At 46.2% G+C, this 18678-nt stretch overlaps 1 protein-coding gene across 1 annotated transcript in view; it reads left to right on the forward strand.

The window, feature by feature from the left end:
* LOC144772307 (uncharacterized) overlaps positions 1–17948 on the forward strand; it is a 221075-nt gene extending 203127 nt beyond the window's left edge. The window contains exon 4 of the mRNA XM_078656534.1: positions 12077–17948. Coding sequence (XP_078512660.1) covers positions 12077–13599 — 1523 coding nt within the window. The 3' untranslated portion in view covers positions 13600–17948. The remainder of the gene's footprint in view (positions 1–12076) is intronic.
* Positions 17949–18678: the final 730 nt, after the last annotated feature.

The following is an 18678-nucleotide window of genomic DNA, read 5'->3' on the forward strand; positions in this document are numbered from 1 at the left end:
GCTGTCCTCATCCTACTTGACCTGTCGGCAGCCTTTGATACTGTGTCCCATAACATCTTACTGGACCGGTTGGCTGCCGCAGGGGTGGGAGGACAGGTGTTGACTTGGTGTAGGAACTTCCTTACTAACAGACGCCAAATAACAGTGCTTGGCCCATATCAATCTGAGGCTAAAAACGTCAGCTCAGGGGTGCCACAGGGCTCTAGTTTGAGCCCTGTTCTTTTCAATCTATATATGACACCCCTGATGAACTTGATCGCGTCATTCAGGATCAGTTCTATTTCATACGCTGACGATACCCAACTGATTTTGGTGTTGGATAAGGAACAATCAGGTGCCGAGGAAGACCTTAGGAACTGTCTTGCAGCAACATTCAAATGGATGAATAACAACCATCTAAAGTGCAACGCCGGAAAAACGGAAATCTTACCCATGGGGATCAATAACCCTTTTTCCCCCATAGTATGCTGGCCATTGGATGCAGAAGCCCCACCCAACACAATTGTATCCGCCCGCAACCTAGGCATAAAATTTGACAACTGCCTATCCTTCAAACCCCAGGCTGTAGCAGTGGCAGGTATGTGTTTCCAAATTATTAAAACACTCAGGAAATTTTTTGATCTCCTTCCTCTCTCGGCAAGGAAAACAGTCGCAGTGGCCTTAATAAATTCTAGGCTGGACTACTGCAATGGACTTTATGTTGGAGCAAACAAAATCGTGCTCCACAAATTGCAGATGGTCCAAAACGCGGCTGCCCGCCTCGTACTGCGTCTGCCCCGTAGATCATCAGCCTCCGCAGCCCTGAATACCCTACACTGGCTGCCAATAGGAAAGAGAATTTTGTTTAAACTTCTCCTTATCACCTTCAGGGCCTTCCATCAACGTGGCCCGACCTATCTACGAAGGAGTTTCAAAAGATACCATCCTGCACGCTGCCTGAGATCTGCAAGCCAGAATTTACTTACCACTCCTCGTTTTAAACTGGCTACAAAGGGTGGTAAATCCGTCTTTGTACTAGGAACTAAGGCCTGGAACAAACTCCCCCTCTCCTTGCGATCTTTCTCTCAAGAGGCCCCCTTTAGGAAGGCATTGAAAACTTGGATTTTCTCTCTGTCTGACACCTTGTGTAGGACCTTAGTGTAGTGGATGTGTATAAGAAATTAGGACTTTTTTTCCCTATCCAACTCCTCCATCTGGGTTGTGTAAGCGCCAAGATACTCCTTGGAGTGGTAGCAGCGCTATATAAATGTCCATTACATTTACATTTACACACAATGCTGGCTCCGCTCCCTGTGGTGCGACTGATGACCCTAGCCTAACTAGTGAATAGGAAGGGTGGCTGAGCACATCAAGAGTGCTCCAAAACCAGCTGCGACAGGTTTTTCCCCCACCCTGCACCCTGAGACAAAGGAATTCACTATATAAAAAGGGTCTGTGTCCCCTTACAAAATGTTCTCTTCTTGGATCCTGTTGCTGAGGGGGGCTGCTGCTGCTGGGCACCAGGAGGACCGCCACTGGGAATTGGCTCCCTGTCTAGGAGGACCCTGTGAGCTGGCTCTGGGCCCAGCCTTGCCCCCCCCCACCTCTTGAAGGACTTTGTGCTGGTCCCTGGACTTTTGGGACCCTAGCGCCTGGAAGCGCTTGACTTTTGCCTAGCGCTTGAGAGCGCTTTATTTTGCCTAGCGCTTGAGATCGCTTTATTCTGCACTAGCGCCTGGGAGCGCTTTATTTTTCCACTAAGCGCTTGGTAGCGCTTTCTTGTTACCCTTTGCCGGTGCCCACCTGGCATTTTCCCTGCTTAATTGCATAGTTAAGCCCCTGGAAGGTGCAAACCCTGCCAGGGACCTTGCCGCTGTTGTTTTTATTTAGTTAAACCCGGAGCCTACCCCGGATTGAACCACCGCCACCCGGCATCTCCAGGAAGTCAGGCAGGCCGGGGGCGGGACAAGCGGACAACCGGAAGCAGAAGTGACGAGTAGGAGGCAGCGGGAGCCTACCCCGCACTCCTGCAGTGCCCGGAGTATCCCAGCTGAGGTGCGGCCGCAAGGAGAGCGAGGCCCCCGTAGAGGAGGAGCCCTGCCCGCCGCACCAGGGAGAGTCCGGTCGCCGCAGCAAGAGAGCCCTGCAGACCGGAGCAGCGCCAGAGGAGCCCCGCAGTCACCGGTGAGTGAGGGATCCTTAGGCCAGTGCTGGGGAAAGGAGGGCGTCGGGGCACTTTGCCGGTGCCCGCCCCTCCCCTCCAGCACGAGGTTATCTGTTTAGAGCCTGTCGAGGCTCTTCCAACGTTGGGGGCAGTTTCTTTTTCACTTAGAGCGGCCCCGGTTGGCAGCGGGCCGCTCCTACGGACTTTGGGGGACATTTGTGAATCAGAGCCCACGAGGCTCGAGGGGGCATTCTGGCATCTTGTTCTCAAGCCCACGAGGGCTCCAAGGGGCATATTTTTGCTTAGAGTCCCCAGAGAGGGACTCCCCCATCCAGGCGGCATTTCTTTGTTTTGCGAGCCCAGAGAGGCTCATGGGGGCATATTTGTTCCATTAGAGCCCAGTGAGGCTCAGGAGGCATTTGTTTACTTCGAGCCTGCGAGGCTCTCCTGAGGGCCCAGTCATTTGTCTAAGCCCACGAGAGGCTCAGGGGGGCATTCTGGTTATTTCATATCCCTCGAGAGGGACTCCAACGCAGGCCCCATTGTCTCCACAGCTGCCCAGCACTTAGTGGGCAGCTGCTCCATTTAGGCCCCTGACATTTGGGACAGTCACTGGTTGTGCCCTAATGTGATTTCTGCGAATTATTCTGTGCTGCACCTCTGAATGTGTTTTTGATGCGTCATGTGCCTTGTTCTTTCACCGCTGAATGTATGTTTATGCATCATGTGTTTTCCTTCCCTACACCTCTGAATGTTGTAATGCATCATGTGTAATGTTCCCATGCCTATACCCCTAAATGTATTGTGATACTTAGGTGGTTGTTCTTTCTAGTACAGGTATTGCTAGTAAGGTTCTGGTTCCCTGCATGACATTCTCCTAAGGTGGTTAGGGTTGCGTAGGTGGTACTTACCTGTTACCAGTAGTTACTGGTTGTGTGCTCTATTTTCTATTTTGTGCTACAGTAATTTTATATTCTATGTTCTAAGTGCTACAATCTACAAGTTCATATTCCTGACAGTGGTCCAGGTGGCCCTGTCCTGTACATATCCCCTGTAAATTCTGCCCGTGCCTGTTGGCACATTGTAAAGTGTGTGTTTTTATCTAATGTGTTTTGGTATAATACAAAGGCTATTTTTATATATAACCTTGTGTGGTGTTTCCTTTGTGGTGGGCCTTGGGTGTTGTTGCTGGGTGCACGCGCAAACGCTTAACTCACATTGCCTCCGGGTTTAGCCTTACTGCTCGTGTCACGTTACCAAGGGGGTGAGCAGGGGTTATCTTGGTGTATAACTCCCTTGCCCTGACTTAGAGTGGTGGTCTCTGACTGACTTTTGCCGCAAGTCCTGGCCAGCCGGGGATCCCATTTCTAACAGGGAGTATAAACAAGCCTTAAAAGAACGGAGAAAAGGACAAAGAGAGGAATCATTGGAGTCCTTGCATGAAGCTTGCAAGCATTGACAAAGATAACACTGCTTTTTTAAGGTTGCGATAAATGCCTCTTTCCTGAGACCCCCATTAGATATTGCAATTAGGGATATTTAATGGGTAAGCCATTTTTCCAATACTTTAAAATGCAGAAAGAGAAGTGGAGTGTCTTCGGCTTCTTATTGGCACCGTCTTCCACCTATGCCCCGCCCTAGCTCCCATCAATCTGTCTTTTACATTGGAAGAGGTCCCTCAAGCTTTAGAAGCATGGTGTAGGGTAGGCTTTTTTGAAAACTGGTCGAAATCACTTATCCTCACTCGTCCTTTCTCCCCAACCACCCCCAGCATCATCATAACTGTGATGACCACCATTGGCGCCTTAGTGAAATTACTCAAATAGCCACCTATCCCTAGTATCAGGAGCACTAGTTTTGGACATGCATACAACTCTCTTTCTAATTAACCTAGCTTTTCTTTGGTATTGTTTAACTGTATTCAAATAGTTTTCAATACACCCGCCTGAGTGCCTATGCATATCGTGTCTTCAAAGGCTTTCCAGCGAGAGCTCCGACTACCTACAGAACCTGTGTTTAATGCAAAATATTTGACAATCGCCCTCTGACCCTCCTCTTTAAAGGCCGCATGAAGGAGCTCTGTCGGACGGAAGCGGCAGGTAAATTGTGGAATGGTCGCTTTCGGTATTTGTAAATGCATCAGTACTGGCGCGTGATCAGACAGTGTCCTAGAGAGATGCCGTACCTCCTGTATCCACTGGCACACCTCAGTGGAGATGAGCCAGTAATCTAATTGGGACCATGTACCATGGACTGAGAATATATAACTGTGCCCTCCTTCTGTTTGGGATGTCTCAATCTCCAGGTATCCACCAGGCCACTCCGTAGTACCGTAGCTGCTTCTTTCCCATGCACACCATGTCTGCAGAGCGATCCTCCATCCGACTTGGATATGTATTCAGATCCCCTCCCCAAATTACATCTGTTGGTGTTGCGAAATGTAGTTGTCTCCATGTGGACATGAAGAACTCCGGGTCGTCTACGTTTAATGCAAAAGTATTGACCAATGTAAACCGCAGTTCCCGCCAACTTCCTCTGCGCTATGAGGAGCCTACCCATATCATCTGCATAGTGTGCTGCAAGCGTGAAGGGGACCCCACGTGTAATCAATAATAGAACCCCCGTGAATATGTGGAGTAAGAGGAGGCCAACCAACACGCCGCCCAACGGGTGCCCACAGTGCAGTCCAAGCACCCAAATAGGTGCGTTTCCTGTAGTAGAGCGATGGGTATATTGTGTCTTTCTAGGAACAGAAGCACCAATCTGACCTTAGGGGGAATCGTTGAGGCCACGAATATTCCATGTAAAAAAATGAATACTATCACTTGTTCTGGTCATTTTGTCTTCTCACGCCATAAAGATGTTCTATTCGTTTTATGTTGCACTAACAGTGTGAGCCTGGTAGCCATATATGTCATGATGTCATGCATGTGTATATAGCATCACAATAGCCCAACACCCACCCCCTTCACACTTAAGCAGCCCCAACTAGCCAATGACATGCTCAATAAACAATGAACATGCATACTTACAACAGTGACATAACTTTCAAGGGCAGCATTGCATAATTTGCAATGGTCAGGCACAGTCTCTTACCAGCCCTCCGGCGGATTGTTTCCAGCACAAGGTCTATGTGCCCTCACTTCAGGGCGCGAAGGGCCTCGCAACCTTGCCAATAATCGATTACAGGCAGGTGGACACAATGCCTTACTAGATCTCTGGCGGTGTCAATCTCGCCGCTCACAGGCCATCTGCGCACGGTCCACTCATCCTGGGCCCTTCACCTCTCCCACAGCAGCTCGGAGCAGGCACTGTCCCATAGAGCCGCCACTCTTCTTCCAGCGTGGTCTGGCTCCGCCCACATCGTGGTACGGCTCCGCCCACTTTGACGTGCGCCTCTGTAGGCCTATGCCGTGGCCTGGATTAGTCCACACACCGTGCAAGGGTGTCACCGTCTGCCGCTATGTTGCTGGTGGGATGCCTTGACGACCTGCGCACACGTCCGCTCAGCGATCCCGGCTATTGGCCACACCCTGTGCAATACTCTTTTTTGGTTGTGTCTCGGCTCCGCAGACCGAGGGACTACATGGCCCAGGGGCCCGACCGTAGCTCCCAGCCAGCCGCTTCGTACCCTCCTCCTCCTCTCAGTGGCGTTCTACTCTGCCCAGCGGGTTTATCTGTCGCCGGGTACAAAAGTCCGCTTTTGCCATCGTAGAGATTAGGTTTCACCACAGATGGTGGAGGATGGCCTGATCATAAACGGATATTTAGAACCCAGCTGGCAGAGCAACACTAATGTGCCGCCATGTTGTCATGGGCTCTCTGGCTCCCCCTTCTAAGATAGAGTAATTGAAGAAAAGTGAGTCATTACTGGTTCCAACATGAGTAGCATGTCATTTTAGAGTGTAGTGTGACACCTTCAAATATGCTAAACATTTAATCAAACCCACGCAATTATGAAACCCACAAAGTGTTGCAGTATATGATAAAAGCTTCTCTAGAGGCAGCTAACTTATTTATACGTTATAACTGAATTTGGTAGGCTTGAATTTGTGCTAATTTGTTTATGGCTTGCATGGTATAGCATTCATATAACCATGAATAAATCTAATTAGTATTCAGTTTCTCTGTCACTAAGTGATGAGATTCTCAGGTTGAGTAATTGCATTTAACACCGTGTTTGCATTACTTATGTAGGCCTGAGCGGAGGTCATGGAGTTTTACTTCACAGAACTCTGCGAAGTGCCGGAAAAACTCTACCTTGGTCTGCGGTGGTCCGCCAGTGGCCGAGTCTGTTAAGTTGCGCTGCTCGCACTGATTTGTAGTGCCGAGAGTTTGTCCCATGCTGTAAAATCAGCTCAAACAGCACTACACGTCGCACCAGAGGGTGCTGCTGCTCGATTAGACATTGTACTCAGGCGACAGCTTCCTTAACGCGAGCAGCAGATTTCTGCCACAATCGCCAACTTACCGTTGATGAGCCGTTCAAGAGAAAAAAACTCTGCTCTGCGTCACTTCGCGGAGTATTTCGGAACTCCACTTGGAGTGGGAAAAACTCGACAAACTCCGCCGGTAGAGCAAAATTCTTCGCCCACCCCATATCTTATAGCTCAATTTACAGTTTGGTGGAGGGAGGGTATTTAATCACAAAAGTGATGGTGAACGCTTTCCCCCAAACCAATGGTCTTCCCACCGTATTTAGTCAGGAGAATTGACAACTTCTGTGAACACATCCCCCATTAGTTCTGTTGACGGAAAGCCCCCTCAGGTGACACAACTGAGTAAGGGAGATCTGACCAAGGGCATAGCACCGTCCACCCTATTTAGGGTAAGCAGTGTGAAGTCTTTTTTTCTCCCTTTTCACCAGGACCCCGCGCAAAATTCAGTGAGGACATCACGGACTTCATCACCCCACACGCACTCCCCTCCAAAGATTACATCCTTCTGGGAGACCTCAACTTTCACCTTGAAAAGACCAACGACCGCAACACCACCACCCTCTTGGACAACCTCGCCAACCTCGGGCTTAAACAACTAGTCACTTCCCCCACCCACATCGCAGGTCACACACTCGACCCCATCTTCACATCCAGCAACCATGTCTCCTTCAGCCACACTACGGATCTCCTCTGGACCGACCACAGCTGCGTCCACTTCATCTACAACAAGCCGAAACCCATCAACCACTCCCAACCTACCCTGCAAAGAAACTGGAACAAAATCACCACGGACCAAATCTCCGCATCGCTCCTTCAAAACTCCCCAGCCCTCTCTTCCAACGCCAACGATGCCGCCGCCAACCTCACCCTATGGTTATCCAACACCGCCGACACCTTAGCACCACTGAAAAAACGTCAAAGCAAACCTGGCAGCAAGAAAGCCTCATGGTTCAACGATGATCTCAAGAAGTCCAAGAAACTCTGCCGCTCCCTTGAAAAGGCCTGGAAAAAAGACCCAACCACCAGCACCAAGGACGCCTTCAAAAGCGCCACCCGCTCTCACCACCAACTGATCCGAAAAGCCAAGAAAACAGCATTCAAGGATCGACTTGACAACAACGCCCACAACAGCAAGGAACTTGTCAACATCGTCAAGGAATTTTCCAATCCCTCGGCCAACTCCAACGACATCACACCCTCTCAATCCCTCTGCGACTCCCTAGCCTCTTTTTTCCACAACAAGATTGCAGACATCCACAACAGCTTTGACAACCAACCCGGAAACCAACCCACCCTACCATCTGCTGACCATCTTCCCCCCGTGAACACCCTTAACGCTTGGAACCCAATCTCCACTGAGGACACCATCCGCCTGATGAATTCCATCCACTCAGGATCCCCCACAGACCCATGCCCTCACCACATCTTCAACAAAGCAGACTCCGTCATCGCACCACACCTCCGAGACGTCATCAACTGCTCCTTCAACTCCGCCACCTTCCCAGAAGACTGGAAACACGCTGAACTCACCGCCCTTCTGAAAAAACCAACAGCGGACCCCACCGAACTCAAAAATTACCGCCCCATCTCGCTTCTTCCATTCCCGGCCAAAGTCATCGAGAAAGTCGTCAACAACCAACTCGCCGCCTTCCTCGAAGCCAACAAATCCCTCGACCCCTCACAATCTGGCTTCCGAGCAAAACATAGCACTGAGACCGCCCTCATCGCAGCAACAGACGACATTCGAACTCTACTGGACAATGGAGACACAGTCGCCCTCATCCTCCTCGACCTCTCTGCAGCATTCGACACAGTCTGCCACAGCACCCTTCTACAACGCCTCAATAACATCGGAATCCAAGGAAAAGCACTTGAATGGATCACCTCGTTCCTCACCGGAAGAACCCAGAGAGTCCGCCTTCCTCCATTCAAGTCCGAGGCCTCTGAAGTCATCTGCGGCGTACCTCAAGGATCCTCACTCAGTCCCACCCTCTTCAACGTATACATGAGCCCCCTCGCGGCCATCGCACGCCAACACAACCTCAACATCATCTCCTACGCGGACGACACTCAACTAATCCTCTCTCTCACCAATGACCCCAGCACCGCCAAAACTAACCTACACGAAGGAATGAAAGAAGTTGCCGAATGGATGAAACAAAGCCGTCTGAAACTGAACTCAGACAAAACAGAAGTCCTCATCTTAGGTACTTCCCCCTCTGCATGGGACGACTCCTGGTGGCCGGAAGCCCTCGGAAAAGCACCCATCCCGACAGACCACGCACGGAACCTGGGCGTCATCCTGGATTCCTCACTTTCGATGAACAGACAAGTCAGCGCCGTATCCTCTTCATGCTTCAACATTCTTCGCATGCTCAGAAAAACATTTTGCTGGATCCCCTCCGAAACAAGGAAAACAGTCACCCACGCTCTGGTCACGAGCCGACTGGACTACGGAAACACCCTCTACGCGGGTACTACCGCAAAACTCCAGAAAAAACTCCAACGAATCCAAAACGCATCAGCCAGGCTCATATTAGACATCCCACGCAACGAACACATCTCTGGTCACCTTAAAGACCTCCACTGGCTACCCGTCAATAAGAGGATCACTTTCCGACTGCTTACCCACGCACACAAATCACTCTACGACATCGGACCAGATTGCCTCAACTCTCGACTGTCCTTCTACACACCCCCCCGCCAACTACGGTCTTCCAGCCAAGCCCTCGCCACTGTACCTCGCATCAACAAGACCACCATGGGAGGCAGATCCTTTTCATACCTGGCTGCTAAAACATGGAACTCACTCCCCGCTTACCTGCGCCTCACCTAGAACCACCTAGCGTTCAGAAAGCAGCTTAAAACGTGGATATTTGACAAATAATCCTCCTCCCCTTCCTAAGCGCCTTGAAACCCTCTGGGTATGTAGTGCGCTATACAAATTTTATGACTTGACTTGACTTGACCTGTTACCTGGCAATATAACATACCAGTGAGAGGACATCAATACCGACAGAAAAAACTCCCTGAGTGTGGTAGTGAATTGTTTTTTGTTTTCAATACAAGCACCCACTTGTTGAAAATCAAAAACTGTAATACATTTTGATAAATGACTGTCAAAATCAACAGCGGCTGTCCACCAAACTTTTAGTACCTTGACGGTAACTGCTGGGCCAGCATTGATCTATACATTTAGCGGGTGATAGGCTGTCTGCCAAACTAGATCAGGTCCTTACATTTTGTGTTAATTAAAGCTTTGATCAAGGGAGTGTAAGGCATCTTTGTTTTTGGCATATCCATGCCTTGCTAATTGGATTACAGGTATAATTGTTTGAGTTTGAAACTTTGCCTTTGAGAGCTCTGATCTGTCACACAAATATACATGGAAACATTCTTCAAGTAGTTGTTGTGTTAGTACTCTCTAACCTGAACTCTTCGTTCCTCTTCAGCCTTCCCATTGCAACTCACAGAAAAGGGTGTGTGCCTTCCAATCACTGTTCCCAAACTGTGGAATTCTCTTCCTTTTGTATCTCTGTCCGATGCCTAAAAACCTTGTTTGTGCAAAGCTTCTAAAGACTAGGCTATTTGTTCAATAAAACCTTAACCTCTGGCTGCAGCTTCCTCTACTTTAGCACCTGAAAACTGCAGTTGGTATTGCTGAGCTCCTCGAATAACTGGAATAAATAAATGTCTTTAAAGCTGTCTTATTTATCCCAATACATGCTGTGGACATCTCCATTTAATGATAACGTCTTTATGTCAATTCTCGTTGTTCATTGGATTTCACATACATGTTTTTGTTTTAATCCATGGTGTCAACAGAGTCATGTTTACAAATTTTACCTGCTTCTTGTTGTGTTTCTGGTCTTTGGATTCCAGATACCTGTGTCCATTATAATTTGTGTTGTGAACATTGTTAGTGGAAGACTAACACTGTGCCCTGGAGCTCGTTACAAGTTTACAAATGTTTTGGTTCATGTGAATAAAACACTGTGGTCACTAGATTATGTTTATACTATTTCTATACTAATGCGCTGTGACTATCTCTTACAATTGTGTTCCTGGCTTTTGTTACTTCATTTCCATATAAGGAAACAAATAGATTTTTTTTATGCTGATATTGGTATTTTGGCTCATAAAATTCTAACGCTTATATATTTTTTCATCCCTTAAGTGAAAGAAATCCAGAATAACAGCAATGGTCCGATGAATATCGTGGACACCAGGAATTGCAATTCAACCTTTGAGACTCTAACCCACTGAAAAGTACAAAACAGTTTTTGGAGACTTTATTCCACTAAAGAAGCTCTGCAGTTGTTACCGATGTGCGCTCCTTTTGCAAACAGTGCAGAATTGGAAGCAGACACCAATGGAATGATGAGTGTTTGATGAATGTGACTTAGTACCTCAAAACAAAGGAGTAAGGAGTATCTCATGAGTGTCTACATATTAACATTACAAGGAACTCAAGTGACCTACAAAGGAGAAAGACCACACAAATGTATAGAATGTAATAAATGTTTCCAGGCTAAAGTAACTAGGATAGCAATAGAAAATGTATACACGGAACACTATCCATGGGCAAATCAACTCCTTGCTGTCTTCTGTGTAAAAGGCGACTCTAAAAACACATCAAAATATCCCCTCTTGAGAGGCTAGCACAGAGCTTTGCCATGTAAATAAACACTGAATATGAGAAGAGTGCATAATATGAAAAACGGCTATCTTTTAACAAATCACATGTGCCATACAGGGAAAAGATCATATTTGTGCACTAGATGTGCTTTAAAATGGCACCTAATGCTGTAATATTGACTTCATACTGACAAGAAAGGAAATAGGAGAGCCAATGGAGAAATTATGCCACCACGATGTTAACTTAGCTGAACACCTGTACACAGTGGGACGATCCATAGAAATTATTTACTTGGTTTATCAATGCAAAGGCACTTCATTTAGGTGAACAACGTTGCAGTTGTAACTCTAATGGTAAGAATTTAGAGTGTACAGAGGTTATTTTTCATCTATATGTGTAAGTAAAATGTAGCTAACTTGAAAGTACTAACTTGGACAGACACAGGAGAAGCTACATGCATTTACCCAGTTTCTCTAGGATTTGATTTCAAGGAATAATTATTTAAACATAATGTGTGCATTATGGAGGAGGCGCACAAATGATCTAAATGTGTATATAAATACCCATCTGGAAAAAACATCAAGGAGACCTCAGTATATTTAGACCAAATACATCTACAGTGTTTACCAAGACTTTTATTAGAAAAAGCTATTTGATAGCAGGCAAACAAAACTATATTGAAGAATAAAAACAAAATTTCAATGACCCAAATGTAAAGGCTCTATCACAAATGGCTCTCTCTTGGACAAAAGTCTGTCTACACTGAACTAAGACTGTATAAATGCACTGAGTGTGACCAGACTTTCATTACAAAGGCACAGAAGATGATAGATCAACAGACTCATACAGGTGAAGGTTCTGAGTGCCACAAGGCTTTCAATCAAAAGGGTGAACTAATACTACATCACAGAAATCACATTACGGAGAAACCATATAAATGTTCTCAATGTGACCAGACTTTCAAGAAAATTAATAATTTATCATCACATGAGAGAATTCACACTGGGAAAAAAACCTATAGATGCTATGAATGTAATCAGGCTTTCACGCAAAAGAGTGATTTACCATCACATAAGAGAATTCACACTGGTGAAAAACCAAATAGATGTTCTGAATGTAATGAGGCTTTTAGTGAAAAAGCATGTCTGATAAGCTGTCTGAGAAAACATACTAGCGAGAAACCATACAAATGTTCTGAATGTGAGAAGGCTTTCTGTTCAAAGTCAGCGCTGATAATACATCAGCGAATTCACACTGGGATAAAACCTTACGGATGTTCTGAATGTGAGAAAGCTTTCACTACAAAAGGACAGTTGAAGAGACATCAAATGTCTCACAGTGGTGAGACTCCATACTCCTGTTCTGAGTGTGACAAGCGTTTCATCACAAAGGGCCAGCTAATAATACACCAAAGAAATCACACCGGCGAGAAACCATATGAATGTTCTGAATGTCAAAAAGCTTTTAACGGAATAGGTGGACTAATCAGTCACCAGAGAACTCACACTGGTGAGAAACCTTATAAATGTTCTGAATGTGAGAAGGCTTTCAGTACAAAGGCACCGCTGATAACACATCAGCGAGTTCACACGGGGATAAAACCTTATAGATGTTCTGAATGTGAGAAAGCTTTCATTACAAAAGAACAGTTAAGGAGACATCACATGTCTCACAGTGGTGAGATTCCATACAAATGTTCTGAGTGTGATAAGGGTTTCAAAACCAGATTTCTTCTAATGCGGCATCTGAGCGATCATACTGGTGAGAAACCATATAAGTGTACTGACTGTGATAAGGCATTCAAACAAAAATATATACTGTCATTACACCAGAGAAATCACAAGGGCGAGAAACCATATAAATGCTCCGAATGTGACAAGGCTTTCGTTCTGAAGACTGACCTATTAGTACATCAGAGATATCACACTGGAGAGAAACCCTTTAAATGTTCTGAATGTGACAAGTCATACGTTCTGAAGAAAAGACTGACAGTACATCAGAGAACTCACACTGGAGAGACACCTTATAAATGTTCTGAATGTGATAAGGCTTTCAAGCGGAATGATAATCTGTACATACACAAGAGAGTCCACACGGGGGAGACACCATATAAATGTACAGAATGTGACAAGACTTTCAGGCGAAGGGGTCATCTTTCAGTTCATCTGAAAATCCACACAGGGGAGAAACCTTATAAATGTGCTAAATGTGACAAGGCTTTCAAGCAAAAGAGTCATCTTTCAGTTCATCTGAAAACCCACACAGGGGAGAAACCTTATAAATGTGCTAAATGTGACAAGGCTTTCAAGCAAAAGAGTCATCTTTCAATTCATCAGAAAATCCACAGAGGGAAGAAACAATATGAATGTTCTACCTGATAGATTTCTAGCTGTAGATTCCTTACCTTAGAAATTCCAATCATGCGTCAGACTGGATCCGGAAGATTTTTCATGAGCAGTGCCCCTAAGCACCAGTAGGTGACGCCGGGTCGGCTTCGCGTCCATCTGCTTCGCTTGCACCGAAAATGACTTTGCGGTACCTATATAAACGTCACCCAGGCGTGCAGACATCAGTTCTTCTCTTTCCGTGCCAGCCTAAGCTGATCGCGAGAAGAGCTACCCCTTTGTCGCTTTTTGACAGGCCTTTTTTTCAATGTCATGTTGACTTCTTTTGAGGTTTACCTCCTGGTGTGTCGAGGATGTCCTTGCATAAGTCAAATTTTTAGCCCTGCGGTGCCTGTCAGCAGGCGATGATGGCGACGGACCTGCACCTCGTTTGCCTTTCGTGTTTTTAGCTTTGCCACAGCACCAAGGTGTGCTCTGATTGATACCCCAAGGCTCCAAAGGCTTCCAGAGAGCAGTCCCTGGAACTGATAGTGGTCCGACAAGGGACTCCACAGCGGACGAAATCCTAGTCGAGGGGAGGATCCTGGGATCATTTGTGCGGCCCAAAGTCCTCTTTGTCCAGCTCGAAGTCATTGAAAAATTCAGGTAGGAGGCATAAGAAGAAGAGGAAGAAGTCAAAGCATTCTTTGACTTCTCGTTCATCCGCTGAGAAGATGAGGGAGCCTTTGCGATCTAGGCCTTGTTCTCTGTTCCGACTTCCTGCCTTCTTGAATTTCTGAAGGCTGGATCGACCCCCCTCCCTCCCAGTTAAGAGAGCTCAATGAGGTCATGCACTTAATTTTTGGGTGGTCTGGCCTGATAACGTGCATTCAGGTGCCGTGGGGGTCAAAGGGGACCACCTCTGGTTTCTTGCCGCCAGCTTGGGTGGGGCACCATGGGATCCATTCCTGGATTCAGACTGCCACCAGTCGAGCCACCTTGACCTTCCCCAGCACCAGTGCTCCCCACACGACCAGCTTTATTGGCATCCTCACAGAGCCGGAGAGGTGTCGCACGTTGCCCACTCTGACACTGGCGGGAGCCCTTCCTCCCAGAGTGGAGTCTCATTTTTAGATGATCAAAGGACCCTTGTGAGGCCAGTGACCTGGATACTTCTCCATATGCTGGTCTACCTTCTACCATGGCAATGGAGGAGAGTGCATCATACACAATGGTGGTGCGTACAGCAGCTAAGGTCCTGAACCTTCAGTTTCCCATGGTGGCAGTTAAGACTAATCTTTTGACGGAGGTGCTGAAACCAAGAGTCTCTGCTGAAACCAGGAATCTCCGCTTAGGAACCCTTACTTCCGTTCGATGATGCCCTCATTGATGTCCTTTTCGGTACCTGGTCAAAACACAGTGGCTCTTGTGAATTGGACGATTGCCCGCCGCCATTGCCCTGCACATGGGGATCTCCACTTCCTCTCCCAACATCCTACCCCTGAGAGGTTGGTGGGCCAAGCCTCCACCTCCTATGGTGCTATCCCTACTGCTACCCTAAGTAGGAAATCCAAGAGGCTGGACTCATTTGTGAAGATGTTTTCTTCCGCCAGCCTGGCATTGCGGTTTGTGAAGACTTCATGTCTATAGGGCTATTATTCCAACTTTCTGTGCAAGTGCTGCAACGGGTGGCGGAGGTGGCCCTGGCTTTACTTTCCCAAGTTGTTGCTGACAGAAGAGATGCAGCAAAGTTAACGATTCAATGTGGACTTGATATGACTGATTTGCTGGTAGAGTGATTTCAGCGACAGGCTGAGAACACCTGGCTTCTCAGGGGATATCTAGACTTCCCTCATGGCCATGCCCTCTGATGGCACCCAACTCTTCAGGGAAAAGGCAGATTTAGCACTTGATCGATTTAAGGATACTTGTACTACGGACAGGTCCTTAGGCCTCTCTGCGGCCCCACGTCCACCCCAATCTGCCTTTCGCTGCTTCCAAAGCTTCTAGCCATGACCATTTAGCCCAGCCACTGCGTTGTGCAGGCTCCCCAGCTTCTGCGTGGCTGAGGGCGCGGTACCCACAGACCTCTTGGGTCAGGTGGTAGCAGTCTAGTCTGTCCACCGCCACTACAACAGTCTCCAAACCCTCCTAGTCTACTCCTTTACAACCATGGCCATCCAGTTTGTGGCAGGATTCGCCATCGCCTTCCCTGCTGGTAGTTCATAACAGTAACTGGTGAGTTTTGCAGAGACTGTCCCTCCCCCCATGGCACCACCTCACAATCGACTGATGGAGGATCATCTATCCTTTTTCCACGAGGAGGTCACAATACTTTTGGCTATGGGGGCCATAGAGAGGGTTCTGGTGCCTGAAGTAGGCTGTGGTTGTTATTCCCGCTACTTTCTGGTTCCCAAAATGGACAAGGGCCTTCATCCTATCCTCGGTCTCCAAAGCCTCAATCTCTTTCTCAGGAATGAAAAATTCATAATGCTCGAGTTTATGGGGAATTAACATGCAGATTTTGGTGTTAAACACACCAAAATCTGCTTGATACTCTAAATACCGTATGTTTTCCCCAGTTAAATTTTGGTGGGTTTGACCTGCTGAAATTTAACAAATGTTGTTATTTAACGCATCGTATAAATATCTAACGTGTTAAATACGTTCAAACTCATAATTCCAACCCATGCATAAATAGGGGTTAATATTACAAGCAACTCTTAATAGGCTCCAGGTGTAAAAAGTCTTTCACTACATAGGGTGATCATTTGACAGTGATTGTAAACTGAAATCATATACATATTCTGAATGCAAAATATTCATTACAAATATATCACTAATAATGCACAAGAAAACTCACATGAGTGTGAAACCGTATATATGTTCTGAATATGACAAGACCTTCAAGTAAAAAAGTCGTCTCTCATGGAATCAGAAAGTCCACACCAGGGAAATCAGGAAATCCTCTAAATATTTCACATTTTAACATGAATTTAATTGAATAATTATACCTGATACTGAGCAGACAGAGGCTTGGGCATACAGGAACGTTACATGGCTACAGGAATCCATCCTTCGTCAACAGTAGTGACCTAAATGTTCAGAATACCGTACAGCCTGGGGAGATGAGAGTGTGTGCTGATTTCATCATTACATGTCGCCATTCAATGTACATTTCAAAACGATTGTAGAAGAAACCCAGTAAATGAAGAAAAAGCAGGACTACACTCAGAATAACTGAATAACCTTTAAGCAACAGAGCAACCAGAAGGAAACTAGACACTTGGGCGAAACTTAACATATATAGTAAAAAGGACAAGGTACTACGGAAACCTCATACTGATTAAAATAGAGACATAAGCAGTTATATGTGCTCATGAAAAGATAAAATGAAACTCAGAAATGGTAGATAACTCCTAACATACCAGGTTAGTTGACATTCTAAAACATGGTTTTCCAAATGTGTAGAGAAAAGTGAACAATCCAAAAGATTCAGGATCTGCAATGCAGGAAAGATACAGCAGACGTTGGTCACTTTACCAGATTCCAGTATTGTTCCACATACTAGATTACAGTATGGCAGAAACACTGGGATCACGAGCTAAAGAAAATTGACATTTCTGCAGTCTAGCGAAGTCAAATATATAACATAAAATGCATCCCTATATCTTAAGAATGCTGGAAACTGAGCTTTTCACTTCAAGGCGCTACGTATATATTTGTGAATATGAATCAATTTTGGAGACATTATTGGATTAACAGAAACCGTTAATTGGATCTGAAAACCAGTCAATGCACTGATGAAGTGACTCCCTTCTTTGCAGTCCCTTGTTAGCTTGGCAGCTTCAGGGTCTTAGGCACACAGCGAGGAAAGATATCTCGGACAAAGAAATCAGAGACAAAGGGACAGATATGTTGCCGTCAATGTTTTTAAAATGAGTAATTCCCTCCATGAACCCTTCCTGAGTGTACTTGTTATTTATTGCATCACTGCATTTTGACTATTGTTTTTCTGAAAATTTGCCATTTACATAATTGCAGATAGAGCAGCTCTCCCCTGAGTATTTGTTAGTCATTGCCTTTGGATGTAGTTAGTGTAATAAAATCAAGGATCCTATCTCAAGGAGCATGACAAGGTGGTAGTAATACTTAGAGCATCCTTAGATTCCTGATATATTTTGTACATGCCTCTAACTTAGAAGTGGAGTGTAGATCCTAGTTTACAGAGAAGGGGCTAACGAGATACTGAAAACTACAGAATTGTTGCATGGTTATTTACTGGGTAGGTTGATGTTGGTAATGATCTCATGATCAGATGTAACTGCGGGCTGTGAAGGAACATTGTGTTCTGATGCTGTACAAACATATGCATTGCAGTTGCCCCTGACAAGAGCATGGACACTAACAGTTCTGAAAAAGAATAAAGTTTTATTATACATAACAAGTTTGTGACATTTGTATGGAGAACACAGTGAGACTCTTCATAGAGAATAAACCTTCAAAGAAAATTAAAGTATGTTTACATTTGGGCTTGCTAACCTACATTTGGCAAATTTTCTACAGTGGTTATAACGAGGCTAAATCTTTCCACAAAATTTGGCGAATCTGGCTATGTCATTATTGAACAGAACTGAGGACCATTTGTTTTTAACCCCTTCCATGCTGGCCCGTTTCCGCTGCTGTGCGGTAAACAAAAGAACAGGGCGGGGCCGTGACGAACCCCAGCTATCATCAGCACACGAGCGCCGCAGAGCGTGACGGCTGGGGTTCGTCACCAGCATGGAAGGGGTTAAATCATTTAATATTTATTTATACTTGAATTTTCTCCAGTTGGCCAGGTGACAGAATCAGCCACGAAGGGAGGATTTCCTCATAGCAGCCATACACCATTGTGCGCCTCAATTTTTGAGTGAAACTAATCATGTATAACCATCTTTCATCTGGGGAGTCCCCTGATCTGAGTGTGTTTCAGCTGCACCAGTGATTTCCTAATCTGCTCTTTGCCCTCTAGCCTTCACCCCCACACTAGCCCAGGAGCCATACTGCACTCACCACACAGTCCTGCACATCTCACCAAGGATATGTCTTGTGCTGGGAACACCAACAGCTCCCCTGCTCTGTGTTTAGCCG

Source organism: Lissotriton helveticus, chromosome 8 (assembly GCF_964261635.1).
Source record: "Lissotriton helveticus chromosome 8, aLisHel1.1, whole genome shotgun sequence".
Classification (NCBI taxonomy): Eukaryota; Metazoa; Chordata; class Amphibia; order Caudata; family Salamandridae; genus Lissotriton; species Lissotriton helveticus.